Source organism: Glycine max, chromosome 12 (assembly GCF_000004515.6).
Source record: "Glycine max cultivar Williams 82 chromosome 12, Glycine_max_v4.0, whole genome shotgun sequence".
Lineage (NCBI taxonomy): Eukaryota > Viridiplantae > Streptophyta > Magnoliopsida > Fabales > Fabaceae > Glycine > Glycine max.
In genome coordinates, this window is record NC_038248.2 from 23136219 (window position 1) to 23154700 (window position 18482).

General features: G+C 33.7%; 2 protein-coding genes across 2 annotated transcripts; both read left to right on the forward strand.

The window, feature by feature from the left end:
* The first annotated feature begins 3170 nt into the window (after positions 1 to 3170).
* On the forward strand, positions 3171 to 4460 carry LOC121173119 (probable bifunctional methylthioribulose-1-phosphate dehydratase/enolase-phosphatase E1). The gene is made up of 3 exons (XM_041007144.1): positions 3171 to 3442; positions 3776 to 3865; positions 4049 to 4460. Exons 1-3 carry the CDS (start codon positions 3332 to 3334, stop codon positions 4229 to 4231), a joined length of 384 nt encoding a protein of 127 aa, XP_040863078.1. The 5' UTR covers positions 3171 to 3331; the 3' UTR covers positions 4232 to 4460.
* A 6578-nt stretch (positions 4461 to 11038) lies between these two features.
* On the forward strand, positions 11039 to 16321 carry LOC100797101 (3beta-hydroxysteroid-dehydrogenase/decarboxylase). Its single transcript, XM_006593146.2, has 4 exons — positions 11039 to 11580; positions 12194 to 12319; positions 12734 to 12813; positions 15949 to 16321. The coding sequence occupies exons 1-4, from the start codon at positions 11431 to 11433 to the stop codon at positions 16319 to 16321; spliced, it is 729 nt and encodes a 242-aa protein (XP_006593209.2). The 5' UTR covers positions 11039 to 11430.
* The last annotated feature ends 2161 nt before the right edge of the window (positions 16322 to 18482 follow it).

Sequence of the window (18482 nt, forward strand, 5' to 3'; positions counted from 1 at the left end):
ATCAAGCAATCTTCATTAGGACATCAATATTTTATTTATAATCATAAATGAAAAATTGTAATTTAACAAACATCCCAAAATAAAACCCCAATTTAATCCTCTAAGGATCCCTACACATGTTCTCACTAATCCCCAATTGTGAATAACTCATCCCTTACCTCTAAGCGGACTCACGTGTCTTCCGACAGCGATAACAGCATCTCGAGCGGTTCCCTAAGATTCCTCCAGTTTCTCCTCCGACTGCTCCGATAGAGTTCCCAAACGTCAGAGAGACGTAAAAGGGATTGAAGCCTCCATTTGGACTATCTTCATGCAATTTCTTTTTCTCTCTCCATGAACATCATCTTGCAAATCCCAATGGTCAAAGCGTGTTCAATTGAATTTCGAACAACATATCCAAATTTCACAATAATCCAATGGTTAACGAAACCGGGATCGTAGTGTTACCAAGACAGCTCTGGGTTTCTGCGGGAAAGAAAAAGGCTATAATGCGAAGGGTGTTTCTCTCAGTTAAGACATGATATCAAAATTCCCAACGGTGAGAATTCTCAGAATTGTGTTGCGAACGTGGTTCTCAAATTTCACAACGATCCAACGGTGAATGAGTCCGAGATCGTTGTTTTTCTGAGACAGGTTTGGTGGGCTGCGGGAAAAAAGAAAGGGTTTTGAGAGGAGAAGGGAAAAAACGAAAATGAGGGAAAGAAGAGACAGCGTCAGTGTGAAAACTGACCTAACGCTATTTATAGCTATGCTTACTCTATTTATTTATTTATTTATTATTTTATAAAGATAAACTCTATTTTATTCTCTATCAAACAAATAAATAAAATACCCTTTTTATTTTCTCTCAAATAATTATTTTAATTAATAATTATATCTCCTTATTTATTTATTTATAGAATCTCATCATTTTTCTAAAACTCTGTTTATTTATAAATAAAAATTATTTTTTTAAATTAGCTTACGAAAAATGGGATGTTACACCACTTGTTTCTTTTCTCTTCAAATTTGTTTTGGCACGCGAGTAGCAAAGTTTCTTCTTCTCTGCCTTTTTCTTCTACAAAGTTAGCTTTCTCTTCAACCTTCTTCGAGAATCTACACTCGGATGCGTAGTGACCAATCTTGTTGCAATTGAAGCACTTGATTTGTGATTTGTCATACCTCGACCATGAATTTCCTCTTCCACGACCTCTTGTTACTTGTGGATTCCAACTTCTTTCTCCATTGTTGAATTTGTTGGAGTGGTTGTTGTAACCACCTCTTCCTTCTCCTCCATGTCCTCGTCCACGTCCACGATCTTGGCCGCGACCTCGTCCTCTTTGGCTCTTGTAATTTGCATAGTTTGCTTCCTTTACGTTGAGTTGTAGTAGTTGCTCCGTAGCCTCCTTTTGTTTAATTTTTCTCTTTTGTTTTTCTTCGTATGCTTGTAAGGAACCCATGAGTTGCTCAATAGTCATGGTCTTTAAATCCTTGTTTTCTTCAATGTTGGTAACAATGAAGTCAAAGCTTGGATTTAAAGTTCGAAGTATTTTTTCCATGACCTTCACCTCATCAACATCTTCACCATTTCTTTTAAGTTGATTGACTACGGCCAATACTCGAGAAAAATAATCAGAAATTGACTCGGACTCCTCCATAAACAAACGCTCAAAGTCACCTCTAAGAGTTTGAAGACGAATCTTTTTTACCTGCTCAACTCCTTTGTTGCAAGTTTGAAGCTTATCCCATTCTTCTCAAATGTATCTTCATCCACCGATTGATAAATGAGAAAGAGAGCTTTCTTGTCTCTCTTTCTTGACTCCTTCAACGTCTCCTTTACACCTTGGCTTAGCGAGGCTTCATCTTGCTCCTCGAAGCCATTCTCTACGATATCCCACACATCTTGAGCTCCTAGTAGCGCCTTCATCTTGATACTCCAATTATCATAGTTGTTCTTTGTGAGCATCGGCATTTGGAAAGGAAAACCTCCATTCGCCATCTTTTGAGGATCTTGAAGCTCTGATACCACTTTGTTGGAAATAAGGCTTTTATGTTTAGGAAAAGTGTTTAGGAATATTGGAGACTTTGAATAGACACTTGATAGGAAGGAGAATTCTTTATGGAGGAGAGAACTTTGTATTTTTTCTTGATACAAATGTGTAGGATTACATCTCTATTTATACTACTCTAAGGAGAACTCTAGACACACTAATTCTAGAGAGTTCTCAACTCTAGAGATCCAAAGAGTATTCTAGAGAATATTACAACCATAAGAAATATCTAGACACTCCAAACACTACAAGAATTCTCTAGAAACATGACCCATAATTACTTAAGCCCAAAATAACTATGTCCAAGGAACCAAATAATTAATTTAGGCCCAAATCAAGTTTATATTTCAACATCCTCGTCACGTCACTTGGAGATTTCTTTTTCTTCTTCGCTTGTCGGTTCCACGCAATCCTCTCGAAGGAAAACAAAAGGTCAGATTAGGGTTATATGAAATTTTAATTTTCTCATTTCCTAAAAATGTGAGTACCCAAATAGTCCCTTTAACTTATGACTATGAGACTTCAGAATTGGATGATAGGACAAGCCATTATATACCTGAGAGCAAATTGTGAGTGTTGCACATTGATTTTTTTCTTCTTGGGAGTAGTCATTGCCCATCAGCTTTAATATAGGTATCATGAATATGGAAATAAAGAAATTTTAAATGGTTCCTTCCCACCTCCTGTTGTGTAAGTATAACCATCATACTTGATCATTCATGTGTTTGGACACAACTTTCTTGTGGGTAGCAATCTTTTCTTTCTTTTTTCTTTTTTCAAAAGTTCTCTACGAAAGCTGACAAAAATAAGTGACTATTCTTCCAAAATTAGTTGAACAAAAAATGTACTAAATGTTTGCTTCACAAATTAAACTGTATGCCATGTAATTATGATTCATTTTATATTGTTGATCTCATAAGAAGAGAATAACATCAGAGGAGCTCAGTCATTTGCATGAAACCGTGTCACTTGACTTTTCATAATAAGGTCCTCTATGATCAAAGGAAAATAAAAAGGTATTTCTCCTCCTTAGATGTTCCACTTATGCATAAATTTATCCAATTGTTATGGTTTAGGAAGAGATAGTTAGGTATAGGAACATAGGGAGCTTGTGTGTTTATCCTGTAAAGTAAGGGGTGGGGGTAACAAGGAAAATGGAAGAGCTCTTAGAATGGAAAACATAATTTTGAAGTAGTTGTAATTGTGGTTCATTTTATTGAATTGTGTGTTTCAGTAGTTTTGTTTTTCTCTTGTTATTTTGATTTGATTCTGGTTGTCTTCACAACTTGCAGATTACTCACATGGAAATGATAAAAGGAATCAAGGGGCATGGTTATTATGATGAACTTGTGGTCCCCATAATAGAGAACACAGCCTACGAATATGAGCTCACAGAAGCTCTAGCTAAAGCTGTATGTTTCCTTCTGAAAATTATTCCAACTTTCTGATTGTATGAATTTGCACAATCGTTAATATTGAATAAATTTGGTTCTGTTTAAACTATCTTTGTTTTTCTGTGACATCCATTTTCCCAGTGGATTCTGGATTCACAAAAGACATAAATCCTTTTGTTGTTTACATTTGTGTGATAGTTTCATTAGTTTGCTTCATGCATCGCATATACATGTAGGTTAGAAGCCTCTGAAGGTCACATAGTCCATATGATGTTGCATTATTTTTCCCTTTTTTCTATTGTTTTTTAGTTATTGTGATCTACCTTAGTTAATCTTTTTTCCAATTTGTAGATTGAAGCCTACACTAAAACTACAGCAGTTCTTGTACGTAACCATGGAATATATGTTTGGGGAGACTCGTGGATCAGTGCTAAAACTCTGGTTTGTGTAAATTGTTTGTCCACAAGAAGGGAATGGAATCACATAAAAAAATCATGTTTATTTGAACTTTCTGCTCAGAAGTTCTAGAACATAAAATACTCTTGATGAAATGTATAGCTTTTTATGTCTTTGGGATGTTTGTTTATAAATTATCTTCTTGTAAAATGGGTGGTTTTATTCCAGGCTGAGTGTTATCATTACCTCTTTGATGCTACTATCAAACTTCACCAATTAGGATTGGACTGGTCTACTCCAAATCATGGTCCAATACAAAGTATTAGGAGTCTAATGATTGCTGGGGAGTCAAATGCATCCGATAAGACAAGGAAGGCTAATGGTGAAATTGATCCATTTCCAGTGAGATGATGTTCTCTATCTATTTAAAACTTTAGACCTCCAAACTTGTCAGTAGTATTATTCCATTGAATTCCATAAACAATATCCTTTATGTTCAGTTGACTAGTAATGCAAATGGCCAGTTTCTTAGACATTTTGAGATTCATGGAGTTGTCTTTCCATGTAATTTCAATTTCAATAGCAGATCACTCTCTCCCTTTGTATTGCAGTGTTGCATTGTCCTTGACATTGAAGGAAATACTACTCCCATATCATTTGTTACTGAGGTTCTCTTCCCATATGCATGTCAAAATGTTGGGAGGCATCTATCCATGACATATGATACTCCTGAAACTGAATCTGATATTAAGTTGCTTTGCTCACAAGTAAGATTCTAATAGAGTTGTATTCATGATTATGCAATTTATACGTATGGAATGGGAACCTGTGCTGTGAGTTAGACTATGAGCTTAATACAGTACACTGGATGGTTATGCTTTATTGACACTTAACAATATGTTGGGATAAGAGTGGATTCTTGTTTTCAGCTGCACTGCCCCTTTGTGTCTGCCATTATTATTAGAAACACTCACTATGAATTTGTAGTTTGTAATGTTTATTTCATTCAATTTTTCTTCAAATGATCACACTTCATTTAATTTGGTATTTTTATACATGTTAGTATGTTACTTAAATTCAAAGATTTTGGACCACTTGACTTCCTTGCACCATGACCATAGGTTCAAAGTGACCTTAAATAAGGGGTCGCGGGTGCTGTGCCTCGTCCCCCTTATGGTATTCGTTTTCAGAAATATTGAATTAGGTGTGCTTTCTCTTTCGTTTCTTACATTGAACCAGAGAGATAGATATGCAATCGTGTGTTAGTTGGTCGCACTTATTGAAGAAATATAATTATTTGTATGCATTGTATAAATGCACACTTGTTCATACATAAAGCTTTTGAGTTTAGTTAAACTTTTATTGTGTTGAGTCTCACTGAATAGAATAAGCTTTATGTGAAACTTAAGTTACGAGACTCACCTGTTTTTATGAACTACTCGTTTAGGTTGGATTTTTTTCTTCTTTTGCTTAAGTCGTAATTGATGTTTTTATTGATAGTTGACCTATGAAAGGGGTTACCATAGACGAAATTAAGGTGTTATACACTGGAATAATGATGGAGGATTAAAACCATAAATATTAAGGAAAAAAATTACTATTGGGTTAGAATCCATAGTGTGAAGCTGTCATGAACATCGGTTTTGAAAGGATGTGATAATATTATAAGTCTCACATTAAGCGGAATAAAATGTTTAATGTAATACTTAACAAAGTTATGAGATTTCTTTACGTAATTAATGGATTGGTCTTTAAGGTTAGAATTTTTTCAGGGTTTGTCATTTTTGTTTCTACAGCGGTATCATTCTTTTTGCAAGCAATCATGTTTGATACACCGGTTGAATACATCTTTCAAAGAAAATTTTAAATTTGGTTCATCAAATTGTGAGAGCTTAACTCTTTTCACCTACTCTCGTTGGTTCTTCTAAGTCACAACATATTGAATTCTCTTGTAACATTCAATTGAATTTTCTAGCATTTAAATTCACCATTATAAACGGAGCTTTATTTGAACATTAAGACTAGACGACTATGTATGTACTTTAACAACAAATCTAACCAATGATCAAATAAACAGAAAAAAATAATGTCTTCATTGAGTTGGAGTTTAAATATGATGAGTGATTTCAAGTTACATTTAATATGACACATGTTCATGTAACTTGGGAAGGACATCAATGCTTGCATATATACAGGTTGCATTTATATGGCTAGTTGTTGATTGATTAATTAAAAAATGGGTAAATACTCATTTTGATTCTTGAAAGTGTCTAAGCGCTGATAGTTTAATTCCTGAAAGATGAAAAAATTCAAATTTAATCACTGAATATGCAAAAAATGTTAATTTAGTCCTGATACTAACTTTTCTTTATTAATGTTAATGTTTTTGTCTATGTGACGGCCCATGTGTATAGGATGCTATCTCATTAATGACTGTATTAAACTAATATGTGAGTATGTTTATTATGGACCAAATTGTCAATATTAAAAGTTTTATTTTTCTTTCTTTTACAACATCCAAACACTGACTTATTAGTTCATGAACATTATAACTTATTGTCAATTTGGTCTTTCAAAAATATAATTTAGTGACAAATTGATCACAAAATATAAATCATCTAATTAAATAATCTTATACATAACACACTTGCATGCATGCAAATTGAATTTACTACCATCAAACAGGAAGCTTGACTCTAGCTTCCATCAACCTAGCCTATTTCAAAGCCCTAAAGATATTCCTTTCATTTATGTGTAGACCATACTCTTCTTTTCTATGTTCATGTGCCTCAACATGAGTTAAATTTGGATGAACTTATAACTTACTGGCCAACATTTTTGCAACCCATTTCATAATAGCTTGCTTATTTTTTAAGACCTTACCACAAATATGCTCCTCCACAAAGGTTTTAATTTGAAATCTTTTTGTAACTTTGGTCCATGCATAATAACTCTCTCTTAAGGGTGTCCAAAGTATGATTTGGTTTGATTTTTAAATAAAAAAAATCATTTGACCAAAGGCAAAATAAAGGTACAATTCGATTTAAATATAACATTATTTTTAATCTATTATCATAATGCAAAATCTATTGACTAAACTTACGTAATTATTATGCTATATTATTTTTAAAATAAAAATTATTTTTCATTCAAATTTGTTTAACATATTTTTGTTGAAAATTACTATTTGTTACTTCTATTTGGTCCTATTAAAAAAATAATGTTATCAACTCTTTTTGTAACATAATAGTAAATTGTGCATCACTTGATATTTAACATTATTTTTAAGAATATTGCTATATCATTTTTTAGCAAATGAAAGTATAATATGCATCTTGATTATAAAGTAAGAGAATGTAATAAATTATCTAATACTTATTATTAATTACCACAACAAAAATCAAATATTAAAAATTTATAAGAAGTACACTATAAATCACATACTTTAATTGTAAAAAATTTAAAACAATATTAGCTACCTAATACAAAACACACTAATAAAATCAATAAAATTATAATATATGATTTGGTTCGATTTTTATAATAATAACCAAAAATCAAACCCAACTGCAAAAAAGTATATGATTTTAAAGTTTTTCATTATTGTGATTTTTTATTCAATTGATTTTTCGGGATTGATTTGATGATTTAGAAACAGCTTGATTCGGATTAATTTGAACACCTGAAAACACTACTAGAAAGAATGGTTTTAACATCGCTACGTTAACATCAGTATTTGATAAAATCAATGTTAACAAAAATTCAATGACATATTCGTAAATAACATGAGTTTGTTAACATTAGTTTTTGAAAAAACCAATGTTAACATGAGTTCATTAACATCAATTTTTCAAAAATCGATGTTGAGCTTCTACTAGTAACATCAGTTTTTGGAAAACCAATGTTAAGTTTCTCATGAATAACATAAGTTTTATTTAAAAAATAATGTTGTTGGGTCTTTTATAAAAGAAGGTATGGCGCCCACCAAACTCTTTGTCTCTCTCACTTTAGTTCTCAGTCTCTCACACTCACTCACCTCACGGTGCTACAACTCCCACTCTTTTTCTCGGCCTCTCACTCTCACTCTCCTTGCCGAGCCATTAGTGGCGGAGAAGGAAGGGATCTGGATGGTGCTCACGGAAACTTTGGAGGACGGTCTTTGTTCTTTTCATTTGTGACAAGTTTTTTGTTGTTGTTTTGCGGAATCCTTTCTCCTCGGGGGCGACAACATGAAAAGCATTGTGGCGCAGCTAAGGCACGACATCTGGCAGCAGTTCTTGTCTGGGTCATTATGAAGGAACCTCTCACAGAAGTTCACATGCCAGGCCTCGCTGGATCCGCGGTGGAACAACCAGCGCTTCAACATCGGTTGCCGATCCTCGCTCGATCTGATTTGTCGGAGCCTTGGCCCAGACTAGCTCGAGCTCACCATGACAGAGAACCTGGACCCCACCAGGCAACTCCTCTTCATGGCCTGCCACGATGACGCCAAGGGAGTCAGGGATTTGCTCAATGAAGGCTTGCGGCGAGATCTACATCCTTGGAAGAGGGTTTTCGGTGAATCTACGATTCTTAGAATCAGGTCAGTGTTGTGTGTGTTTTGAGTTTGGCTATGGCAGTGGAAGATAAGTGGTGCATGGTGATCGAAGGTCGTGGTTTCGCTGCTTGACATTTGGTGGAAATGCTAATCCATCACAATGACTACTACATTCGCATTGCCGATTTGGAAGCCAACATTGTTCTCGAGCCCATCGAATAGCTAGGGCTTCTTGGCGAGGCCCTACACTCTGGCCAGGCTCAATATATGCCACCTCTTACCTTGTTATCTTGGTCTTCCTTTCATTCTTTCTCGCATGGAACTTAAGAATGATAGATGATAGTAGTATGTATCTACAAGTGTGTGAGAACCGGTGTAACATTCCATTTTTCGTAAATAAATTAAAAAAAGGCTTTTTAGTAAAATAAATAAAGTTTTAGAGAATGGTGAGGTTTTATAATTAAATAAATAAAGAAAAATAGTTGTAATAAAATAATAGTTTGAACATATATATATATATATATATATATATATATATATATATGATTTATTCATTTGATAGGAAATAAAATAGAGTTCCTTTTTATAAAATAATAAAAATAAATAAATAGAGTAAATAATAAGTTGTAAGTATCCTAGGTATAAATAGCGACATGTTAGGTCAGTTTTTAGACTGACGATAGCTTTTGCGCCTCCTCTTCCTCTCAATTTCGTTTTCTTTTCTCCTCCTCTCAAAAACCTCTCACTTTCCCGCATACCACAAAACCTGTTTCAGAAAAACAACAATCTCGGAACCATTCACTGTTGGATCGTCGTGAAATTTAGACACCAGGTTTGAAACTCAATTCCGAGCATTCTCACCGCTGGGAATTATGAAAAAATGTCAGAGTTGAGAGAAATACCCTTCGCATTGTAGCCTTTTCTTTTTCCGTAGAAACCCAAAACCGTCTCAGTAAAATTATGATTCCAGACTTGTTAACCGTTGGATTGTCGTAAAAGTTGGATATGTAGTTCGAGATTCACCTTCACACACCTTCACCGTTGGGATTTACGAGATAATATTCACTGAGAGAGAAAACAGAATCGCACGAAGTAGTACAAAATGGAGGCCTCAATCCCTTTTTCTTTCTGACGTTTGGGAACCCTATCAAAGCAATCGGAGGAAAAACTTGAGGAATCTCAAGAAACCGTTAGAGATACCGCTATTGTTGTCACAATGCACATGTGAGCCCGCTTAGAGGTAAGGGATGAGTTTATCGCACTTGGGGTTAGAATGAACATGTGTAGGGATCCTTAGAGGATTAAGTTGAGGTTTATTTTGGGATGTTTATTGAATTATAATTTTTTCCTTTACGATTATAAATATAATATTGATGTTCTAACGCGAATTGGTTGATAAAATTGAGTGTTATTGGTGTTTTCACTTTTTTATACCTATAATTTGGATTAATTGATTTTGATATAATTATGTGAAATTATTTGAGGGGTTATACTCCCCAAGTTGTGATAAACCTTTTGTACAAATTGTTATATTGAGATTGTGAAATGGTGATTCAAATTGTGAGTATGTAATAAATTGAAACTGTGATGAATGGTGAAATAAATGCGTATTGAGATGTGTGTATTGAGTTGTGAGCTATGAACTGTGCAATCACACAACTGTAAGACCCTTTAAGGGCGACGAGTATTGTGGTGGGATCCACCGTGGGAACCCAACGAGTTAAAATGATTTTGAAAACAATTGAGTAGTTATGTGTATTGCGTAGTTCATAGGTAAAGTGTATATGATTCAGAAGGTGTGATAATGTGTTAAATTGAGATTATACCATTGTGATTGAGATCGAGTGTGTGTGATAAATTGAGTATGTATGTGATTGAGATATATATGTGCATTGAGATGTTGTGTGCATTGAGTTGTGAACTATGAATTGTACTATCACACGACTATAAGACCCTTTTAAAGGAGACAAGTTAATGCTAAGACCCTTTAAGGGTGACGAGTTAATGCTTAAAGAGCGACGAGTTAAAACTATTTTGAGAACAATTGAGGAGTCGTGTGTTTTGTACAATTCATAGATAAAGTCTGTGTGCAAAAATGTTTTCTGGGTTGGACCTGAATCAGGAGGGAGAGGCCCTGACAGACTCTTCAGAGTGTAGGCCTTGGGGATAAATACACCCGGTTTGAGTGCTCCTTTAGGCCTATGTTGATCCCATATGGTTGGAGCGTTCTCGCAAAACAACGTCACTCTAACTGGTCTCCCTATGATTTTACCTAGTGAGAGTGACCTGACTTGCTAGTGTGTGGTTTGTCTTGTCATGTACTCCTAGGCGCACGACGAGGTTTTTCACTGACATGGTACCACATTGCATATAGGATTGAGTCTTAGTGTAGATGTTGTATAACGCTTGTGTATTGATCGATATTGATTGACTTGGTGATATTGTGTTTAGATGTGTTCTGTTGTGATGTGATGTTGGGCGACAAAGTGATGAAATGACGTGAGCTATATTTAAGTAAGTTTTATTTTGTTTATATGATATTTATACCTACTTGTTATCTTGTTTCTCTCCATTAGTTAGGAATGTGATAACTCAGTTCCTGTGTGTTGTTTGTGTTTGGATCCTGTGATGATCTTGAACTTTATGTTTGGGGGAGCAGATGACTAGGTGAATTGCTTTAAGGAACCTTGTGCTGAAAGACGTTAGGACACAATGCTCTTATAGGATGTGACATTAGGGTATAGATTTCTATATTAATTGTAAGAAGTCTTAGATGACCTTGTTCGAGTCGAGATGACTTTATTATTTATTTGGACAAGTTTGAATATGATGTAAAAGAAAGTGAATGTGAGCCTTTTACCCTGTTGAAAGGATTTTTTTTAAATGTATTTTATTTTTTTAATTAATTATGATTTTCTTTTCCTTTTATTAGTACATATATGTATGGGGTAGAGGGTGTCACAATCGGGGCTTTATATGTTTATATGTTTATCCATCAATCTTGTTATTAGATCGATTGGGGTAGTTCTGAGATGAATTTGGTTTTTTTAAGCCTAATGATCATTATTTAGTGATGAAAGCCGAGAGTGAGGCATTGGTTACTAAATCTAATGGGACTAATGGGCTTCTAACATGTTGCATATGCCCCAGCAGCATTTTTGGGCCTGGTGATAGCCTGTTGGTGCCTTCCCTATTTGATGCTGCCAGAAAAGGGAAGTCTAAGGTACATGTTCTTCCTCATATTAATATAGATTTTAGTGTCTATATATGTAAAATGTAACTTCATTGTTTGAAATCATTGTTATACCTTGGAAGTTATTTAGAAACCTAAATATGGTCTATAGAAGGAATAAAATTTGTCCATTGTATTGCATAATATATGACTAAAAGGAAGCTTCATTTCTATTGGATATGCTTTTATGCTCTAAATCTCATGCCTTGCAGATAGGTGTAATGTCATATAAGTGAACCATTAGCTTGACTGGGTTTTATTAGCTTATTGATTGATGCTATGATGTGTTCAGTTTGTGCTAAAGGTTATATTTTATTGTGCATATGTGGAGTCTTGATAAATAACTAATTGAACACTAATGAAAATGTAATCTGGAAGTATTTATTAGCCTTAGGACCATCTTGATGAATGGGAAACTATCCACAAGTTGCACGAAGTTGGACTGAGACTAATAAGAAAAACATTTTGCTTTATCACATTGGGAGGGATATGTACAAAAATTGTTGCTAAGAAATATTTATATTTAACTACTTATTGGTAGAAAGTTTCTTCAACCTTTCTTTGTTTCTATTATTTATGTTTATAAAATTTCTCTCTTGACCAGTTCATTATTGGTGATGGAAATAATGTTTATGATTTGACATATGTTGAAAATGTGGTTCATGCCCATATATGTGTTGATCGAGCTCTAGTTTCAAAAGGACCAATTTCAGAAAAAGCTACAGGAGAGGTACCACCGAAAGATTCTGTTATTACTTTGTATCTTTTGTTTATTTGTGTTTGTAAATGAAAATTTAAATGCATACATACAAGGAAGAAGATGATGATATATTTGAAGGTTTGGACATGGCAGCTTCATTGTTGAATGGTTGTTGGTTCAACACAGGCGTATACTTGGGAAGATGTAAATTATTGATTAAATGATGACAATATGGTGAAGGGTAGATCTCTTCATTTGGGAAAAAGAGGAAACATGAAAAAATGTATGTTAGAAAAGACTTATTAGTGACCTAGTTTGTTAGACTAAGAATGAATTATTGCATTCTCCTACTAAAGGAGGGTAAAAAAAAAAGTGATTGATTTGCAAGTTAAGAAACATAGAAATTGCTATGGTATTTTCTTGCTAACATTATTTGTTTTGTAGGCATATTTCATAACAAATATGGAGCTTATGAAATTTTGGGAGTTCATGTTAGTGGTAGTGAAAGGTCTTGGATATGAATGGTAGGTTCTTACGTACTGTTAGCCATTATATATTAACCAAGGATTCAAAACACCCATAAATTTCATGCAAAAATTTGAAAGTTTTCTTTTTTTTATTGATAATTAATAATTTATAGGAAATACCAATTTGAATCTCATAAAAATAAATTTCATTCTCGGCTAGTGGCTATTATTTGTTATCTATTTTATGCATAATAATGGCTTCTTCTTTATGTAAATTAGAATATTGGCTTCCTATTATTAATCAATTATTCATAAGTAATTATGTTTCTTGCTTTTATATTTAAAATAAATAAGGAACATAATTATACTTTTTCATTCAGATAAACAAACATGAACATTATTATGGCATTATCAATGCCACTTCTTGGCTATATGAGTCATGTGACAAGTTAAGATTATCTAATAATAATATATATATATCATGAACTCAAGTATGAGATGTTATTGTTAAATGGATGATATTTCAGTGCACCAATTGCAAGGTCCTTACATCTATTGCAGTGAGTGTATTCATTAATCCTACTTTTTGTCTAGTACTTCTCTCATAATAATGAGATTGTAATGTTTTTTGCAGGAGGGTCTGCGGAGGACAATTGAATCATTCACACAGTTGAAGGCTGGAAATCAACATAAAACTAAAAGAGAAGGTCCCTCAAAAGCTTCCAAAAATCTTGGAAGTGGAAGAAGTGTGAATAATCAACTAAATGTATCTAACTTCTTTGTTTGTTCAATGGTATATGTTTTTAACTTTATTTGTCTAATGACATCATCTTTATTATATATATACACTTCCTGGAGCATTGGTTTCAATTTGTAGGTTTGAATTAATTAACAAAATAGATAACATATTAAAAAAAATGCAAAACAACATCGATTTTGGTCAATGTTGTAAGGTGCAAAACAACATCGGTTATGCCAAAACCGATGTTGTAAGCTGCATTACAACATTGATTTCTCCCAAAATCGATGTTATTTTTGCAGTTTTTACATTTTTGTATATTTCTCATTATACGACATCGATTTTAATAAAAATCGATATTGTATGGTAGATTTCAACATCGGTTTTTACAACCGATGCTAATGTTGATACTTTTAATGTCAGTGGATTCAACTTCAATTCAAAATTAATGTTAAATGTCCAAAATAACTGAGGTTAAATGTCAATTTTCTAGTAGTGACAATCTCTCACGGACATCCCTTTAGTTAGCGAATTGCTCTATCTTTAATGTGATCATTTTTCTTCCACTTAATATCCTATCCATGAAATATGATGTAGTCTCTTATAACATTCACAAACATTCTAACATTAAATTCCATCCCAACCTCCAAGTGCACATGTCTAAAATTGTTTTTTGCACTATACTGAACTTCTTGTTAGATAGTTGTAATTTTAGTTTGCATTCATGCAAATGTGTTGTGTATGAGATAATTGAGTTAGGTGTTTTACTTTTTGTGGATTAATTTGTCAGTAAGTTATATCCTTGAAGGAATAAAATGACAATAAGTTGTAATGTTCAGAGCCTAATTTGTCAACACTTCTTTTTAAATGGAGGGAGGATACTGTAATAAAAAATAAAACATTCAATACTGACAATTTAGTTTATGATAAACATACTGACATATTAGTCTAATACAATCATTAATGACGTGACATCTTATCTATACTCATGGACTATAATGTAAGGATGTCACATGCCACATAGGCATAAACATGAATGTTAGCGACATGACTGATTTGCATATTTTTTGCACATTCAGGAATTAAATTCAAATTTCTTATCTTTCAGGGACCAAACTGTCAACACCTGACACTTTCATTGACTAAAATGATATATATATATATATATATATATATATATATATATATATATATATATATATATATATATATTGCACTTTCTTTTTTCTTAAGAAATGATTTAGAGATTAAATATATTACATTTTAATTTATTTTTATGTTCATGAACTTTATATTTTTATAGAAGTAAACAACTACAAATGAATAAATATTTTTTCTCTCAACATTTGTTTGGATTTTATGTCTTTAGAACATAAGGTGACAGTTAGTGTGTGTGGATTAGCATTTGTAGAAATAATTTAAGGTCAACACGAATTTTTTTATAGAATTGTTATTAAGTAAATGTGATTTTTAGAGGAATGTGATTTTTGTATGGATATATATATATATATATATATATATATATATATATATATATATATATATATATATATATATATATATATATATCCCAAACCGGCAACCGCCAAACAAACATCGGCCGACTATGCATGACCAATTGAAACCCTTCAGGCCCTTCAAGACATGGGTCTAACCAAATTTCCAAAAATAATCAAAAAATCTTGGGCAGACATTGCCTCAGAATCTGATGATGAATCTGAATCAAATTTACAAACAATGATCCAAAATGCATCAATGACAGAAACAACTACCAATCCTAAAGGGAAACTACCTTTAGCCAAAGCTCAAACACCACCTACCAAACAAACTAACAATTATATTAATAAAAATAAATTTGTAACTGTTTTGCACATGGAACCTGAATTTTGGGACAAAAATCCCTTCAAGGCGACGGCCAAGGCTTTCCCACCAGGATTTCACTACAAACCAACCACCATCCTGAAGACAAGAACTTTTTATGAATTGATTTGGGTAGATTCAAATTCAGTATTTATCAAACATTTCAAAGACCCAAAAGACCAAACATTAAACACCCACTCCACAATCCAAATACTAAAAGTTCTTCAACCAAGACACTTTGGTTCGGACTTGAACAAAGGAAAGAGATTTTCAGTTCCATTTGATCCGGTAGGTTATACCTATTGGGATTATGTTGATGCTTGGACTAAGGTGTTTTGGCACCAAAATACCCGCTTCAAGCATTCATGGCTGATATATTTCAAGACCAATACAATTTACAATTTTCGCAATTGGTTTTTGCAATGGTGGGACTTCTTTGGACCAATCCCAGAGATATTCCCAGAAACAGTCCAACAAGGATTTGCTCAATTTGAGAGACAATAAAATTCGCAGGAATCACGAATTCCAGCAGATCTTAAATACTTTTCAAGCTTTGCATTGTCATGGATCTTCTCATGGCAATATCCTTACAGCAAGACTGAAAAGACAAACCAATATCCATCACTACAAAGACACACATTTGTAAAATGGTGGACACAATTTGACTCATCCAAAGCAGATCCAGAACAAGTAAAAGTCTGGTTCCAATCCCATCCAGAATTCCTCAAAGCAGCTAATCAAGAAACTTCTGTGTTTTTGAACCAAAAGTCTCATCTGGCAGCATTTTTAGCAGGATCGAAATCAAAGGAGGTCCTAGCTAAAAATCTAAAGGAAGTTCTACAAATGTTACAGCAGGAAGAAGAAGGTTCATCCTCAAAGAAGGAAGAAACAAGTTCTGCTGAAGAAGAAGAAGAAGACCCCTTTTACCAAAACGAAGATGATTGTTTTGGTATCTGTTTAGATTAAATTTAATTTCGGTCACAAAACCGTCTGTTTGTAATTAATGTGTAATTAATGCTGGACCATACAACCTGTCCTCTAGCCATTAAAGTCCCGGTCAAAACTACTTGTCTTGTAACAAGCAGTCAAATAGTCCCGGTCAAAACTACCGGCAACTACCGGTCTTAGGTTTTTGGCTATATAAGGAGTCCTCAAGTAGTGTTCAAACTAAATTGTTCGCAAAAAAAAGAAAAACTTTTTCATTTATTCAGATCCAAGAAGTTCTGTAACATATAGCCTTATGGAAATATTTCTATGGAACCAAATGAAGGCAAAGATATTAGAGAATGTTATAATCATGTCTAGACTATTGCGCTATTTTTCCCGTATCTCTTTTCGATCAAATTCTTCTTCTTCATCTTCTTCAAGAAATTCCAATTTATTAAGTGATCAAGATAACCAGACCCAAGAGGTCGCCCCCAAACACAATCTCTTCAATGAGGAAGTCCGATTCGAAGATATCAATCAAAACATGGATGACTGGAACATTCCAGAAATCCCTCAGGATCAACTATACGTTTCTGAAACAATTAAGGACAAACACAACTTTGATTACATAATCAAAATAGTAGAAAAAAATATTCCTCTAGGACAAGATATAGGGGAAGAATTTCATTTACTTTCAAAAAATTCAATTTATGAACATAGCCGTAAGTATAAATATCTACACATCGGTTGTGTACAAGTAGCCATCAAGCCCTTAATTGACATGGGCATAGATGCAGCAGTTTTAATGTGTCTAAGAGATATTAGGCATAATAAATTTGAAGACTCCCTAATTGGAACAGTCGAAACCAGCCTAGGACAAGGTCCAATATATTTTAATTGTTATCCAAACAAAACAGTGAGTCTGATGGACATAAACATTCTTGACTCCCTGTTCTTAAACATCCACTTTCATGGCCTTGACATGAAAGAAGGATCGATCCCAACAACCTTAATTTATAGGATCCAATACAAGGTCATGAATACTTGTGCATCTAGAGTCCTGTTAAAACCTCAAAAAGGAGAAACAACTTTGTTTATCACTGATATGACAAAGGCTAACGTTTCTCTCCCGAGAAAAATAAAATGGGATGAAGTAACTCTTTCCGAAAGATGGGTTATGGATAAGGCCACACCGTCTGTTCCCCGACCCGCTCCAACCATAGAGCATATTAAGCAAGATAACTCCAGTAAGGTAGAAATAACCTTCAATAGGAGAAATTCTTTTTCATCAAGAATAGAAGCCTCTAGGTCTGAATATGAGATGGCTAAACAAAAAATTAGGGAACTTATAAAAACTAAATCCTTAATTGAAGGCGTAGGTGACAATCATAGTGAATTACTAAACAAGATTGGTAGTTTACTTAAGGTCATTCCAGATACTCCCCAAACCTCAGAAAATACTTTCAAAATGGTAACAAGAAGTACCTCCAAATTAATTAATGTTATTAATGATAATAGTGGCCAAAACTCAGATAACACAACTGAGATAGGATCAGTGTCAGAAAAGAATATAAATCCAATTAATTCCAAACACTGGAAAACACCCTCCAAATTATATTATCAACGTCCGACTACCCCTGACCTTCTATTAGAAGAAAGAGGCTAAACAATTTTAAGAGTTTTAGTGCAAAAAACATCTATGAATGGAACATAGATGCACAACGGAGTATAACATCATGAATACACTCCAACATATGACCATGGTAGCTACAGCTTACCAAACCTCCCATGAATGTTCGGAAGAGACCATTATAGATATCTTAGTGGCAGAATTTTCTAGACAACTGAAAGGATGGTGGGATAATTATCTCACTAATGAAGAGAAATAAAAAATTTACAGCGCAGTTAAGACGGATCTCAATGGAAAAGTCATTACTAATGACGATGATAAAGAGATTCCTGACGCTGTTAACACATTAATTTTTACAATAGCCCAACATTTCAATGGAGACCCATCCTTGTGGAAAGATAGGTCTGCAGAATTATCATCAAATCTTAAGTGTAGAACCTTAGCGGACTTTAGGTGGTACAGAGATACTTTCCTAACCAGGGTTTACACTAGAGAAGATAGTCAACAACCTTTTTGGAAAGAAAAATTTGTAGCCGGTCTTCCCAGATCATTAGGAGACAAGGTTAGAGA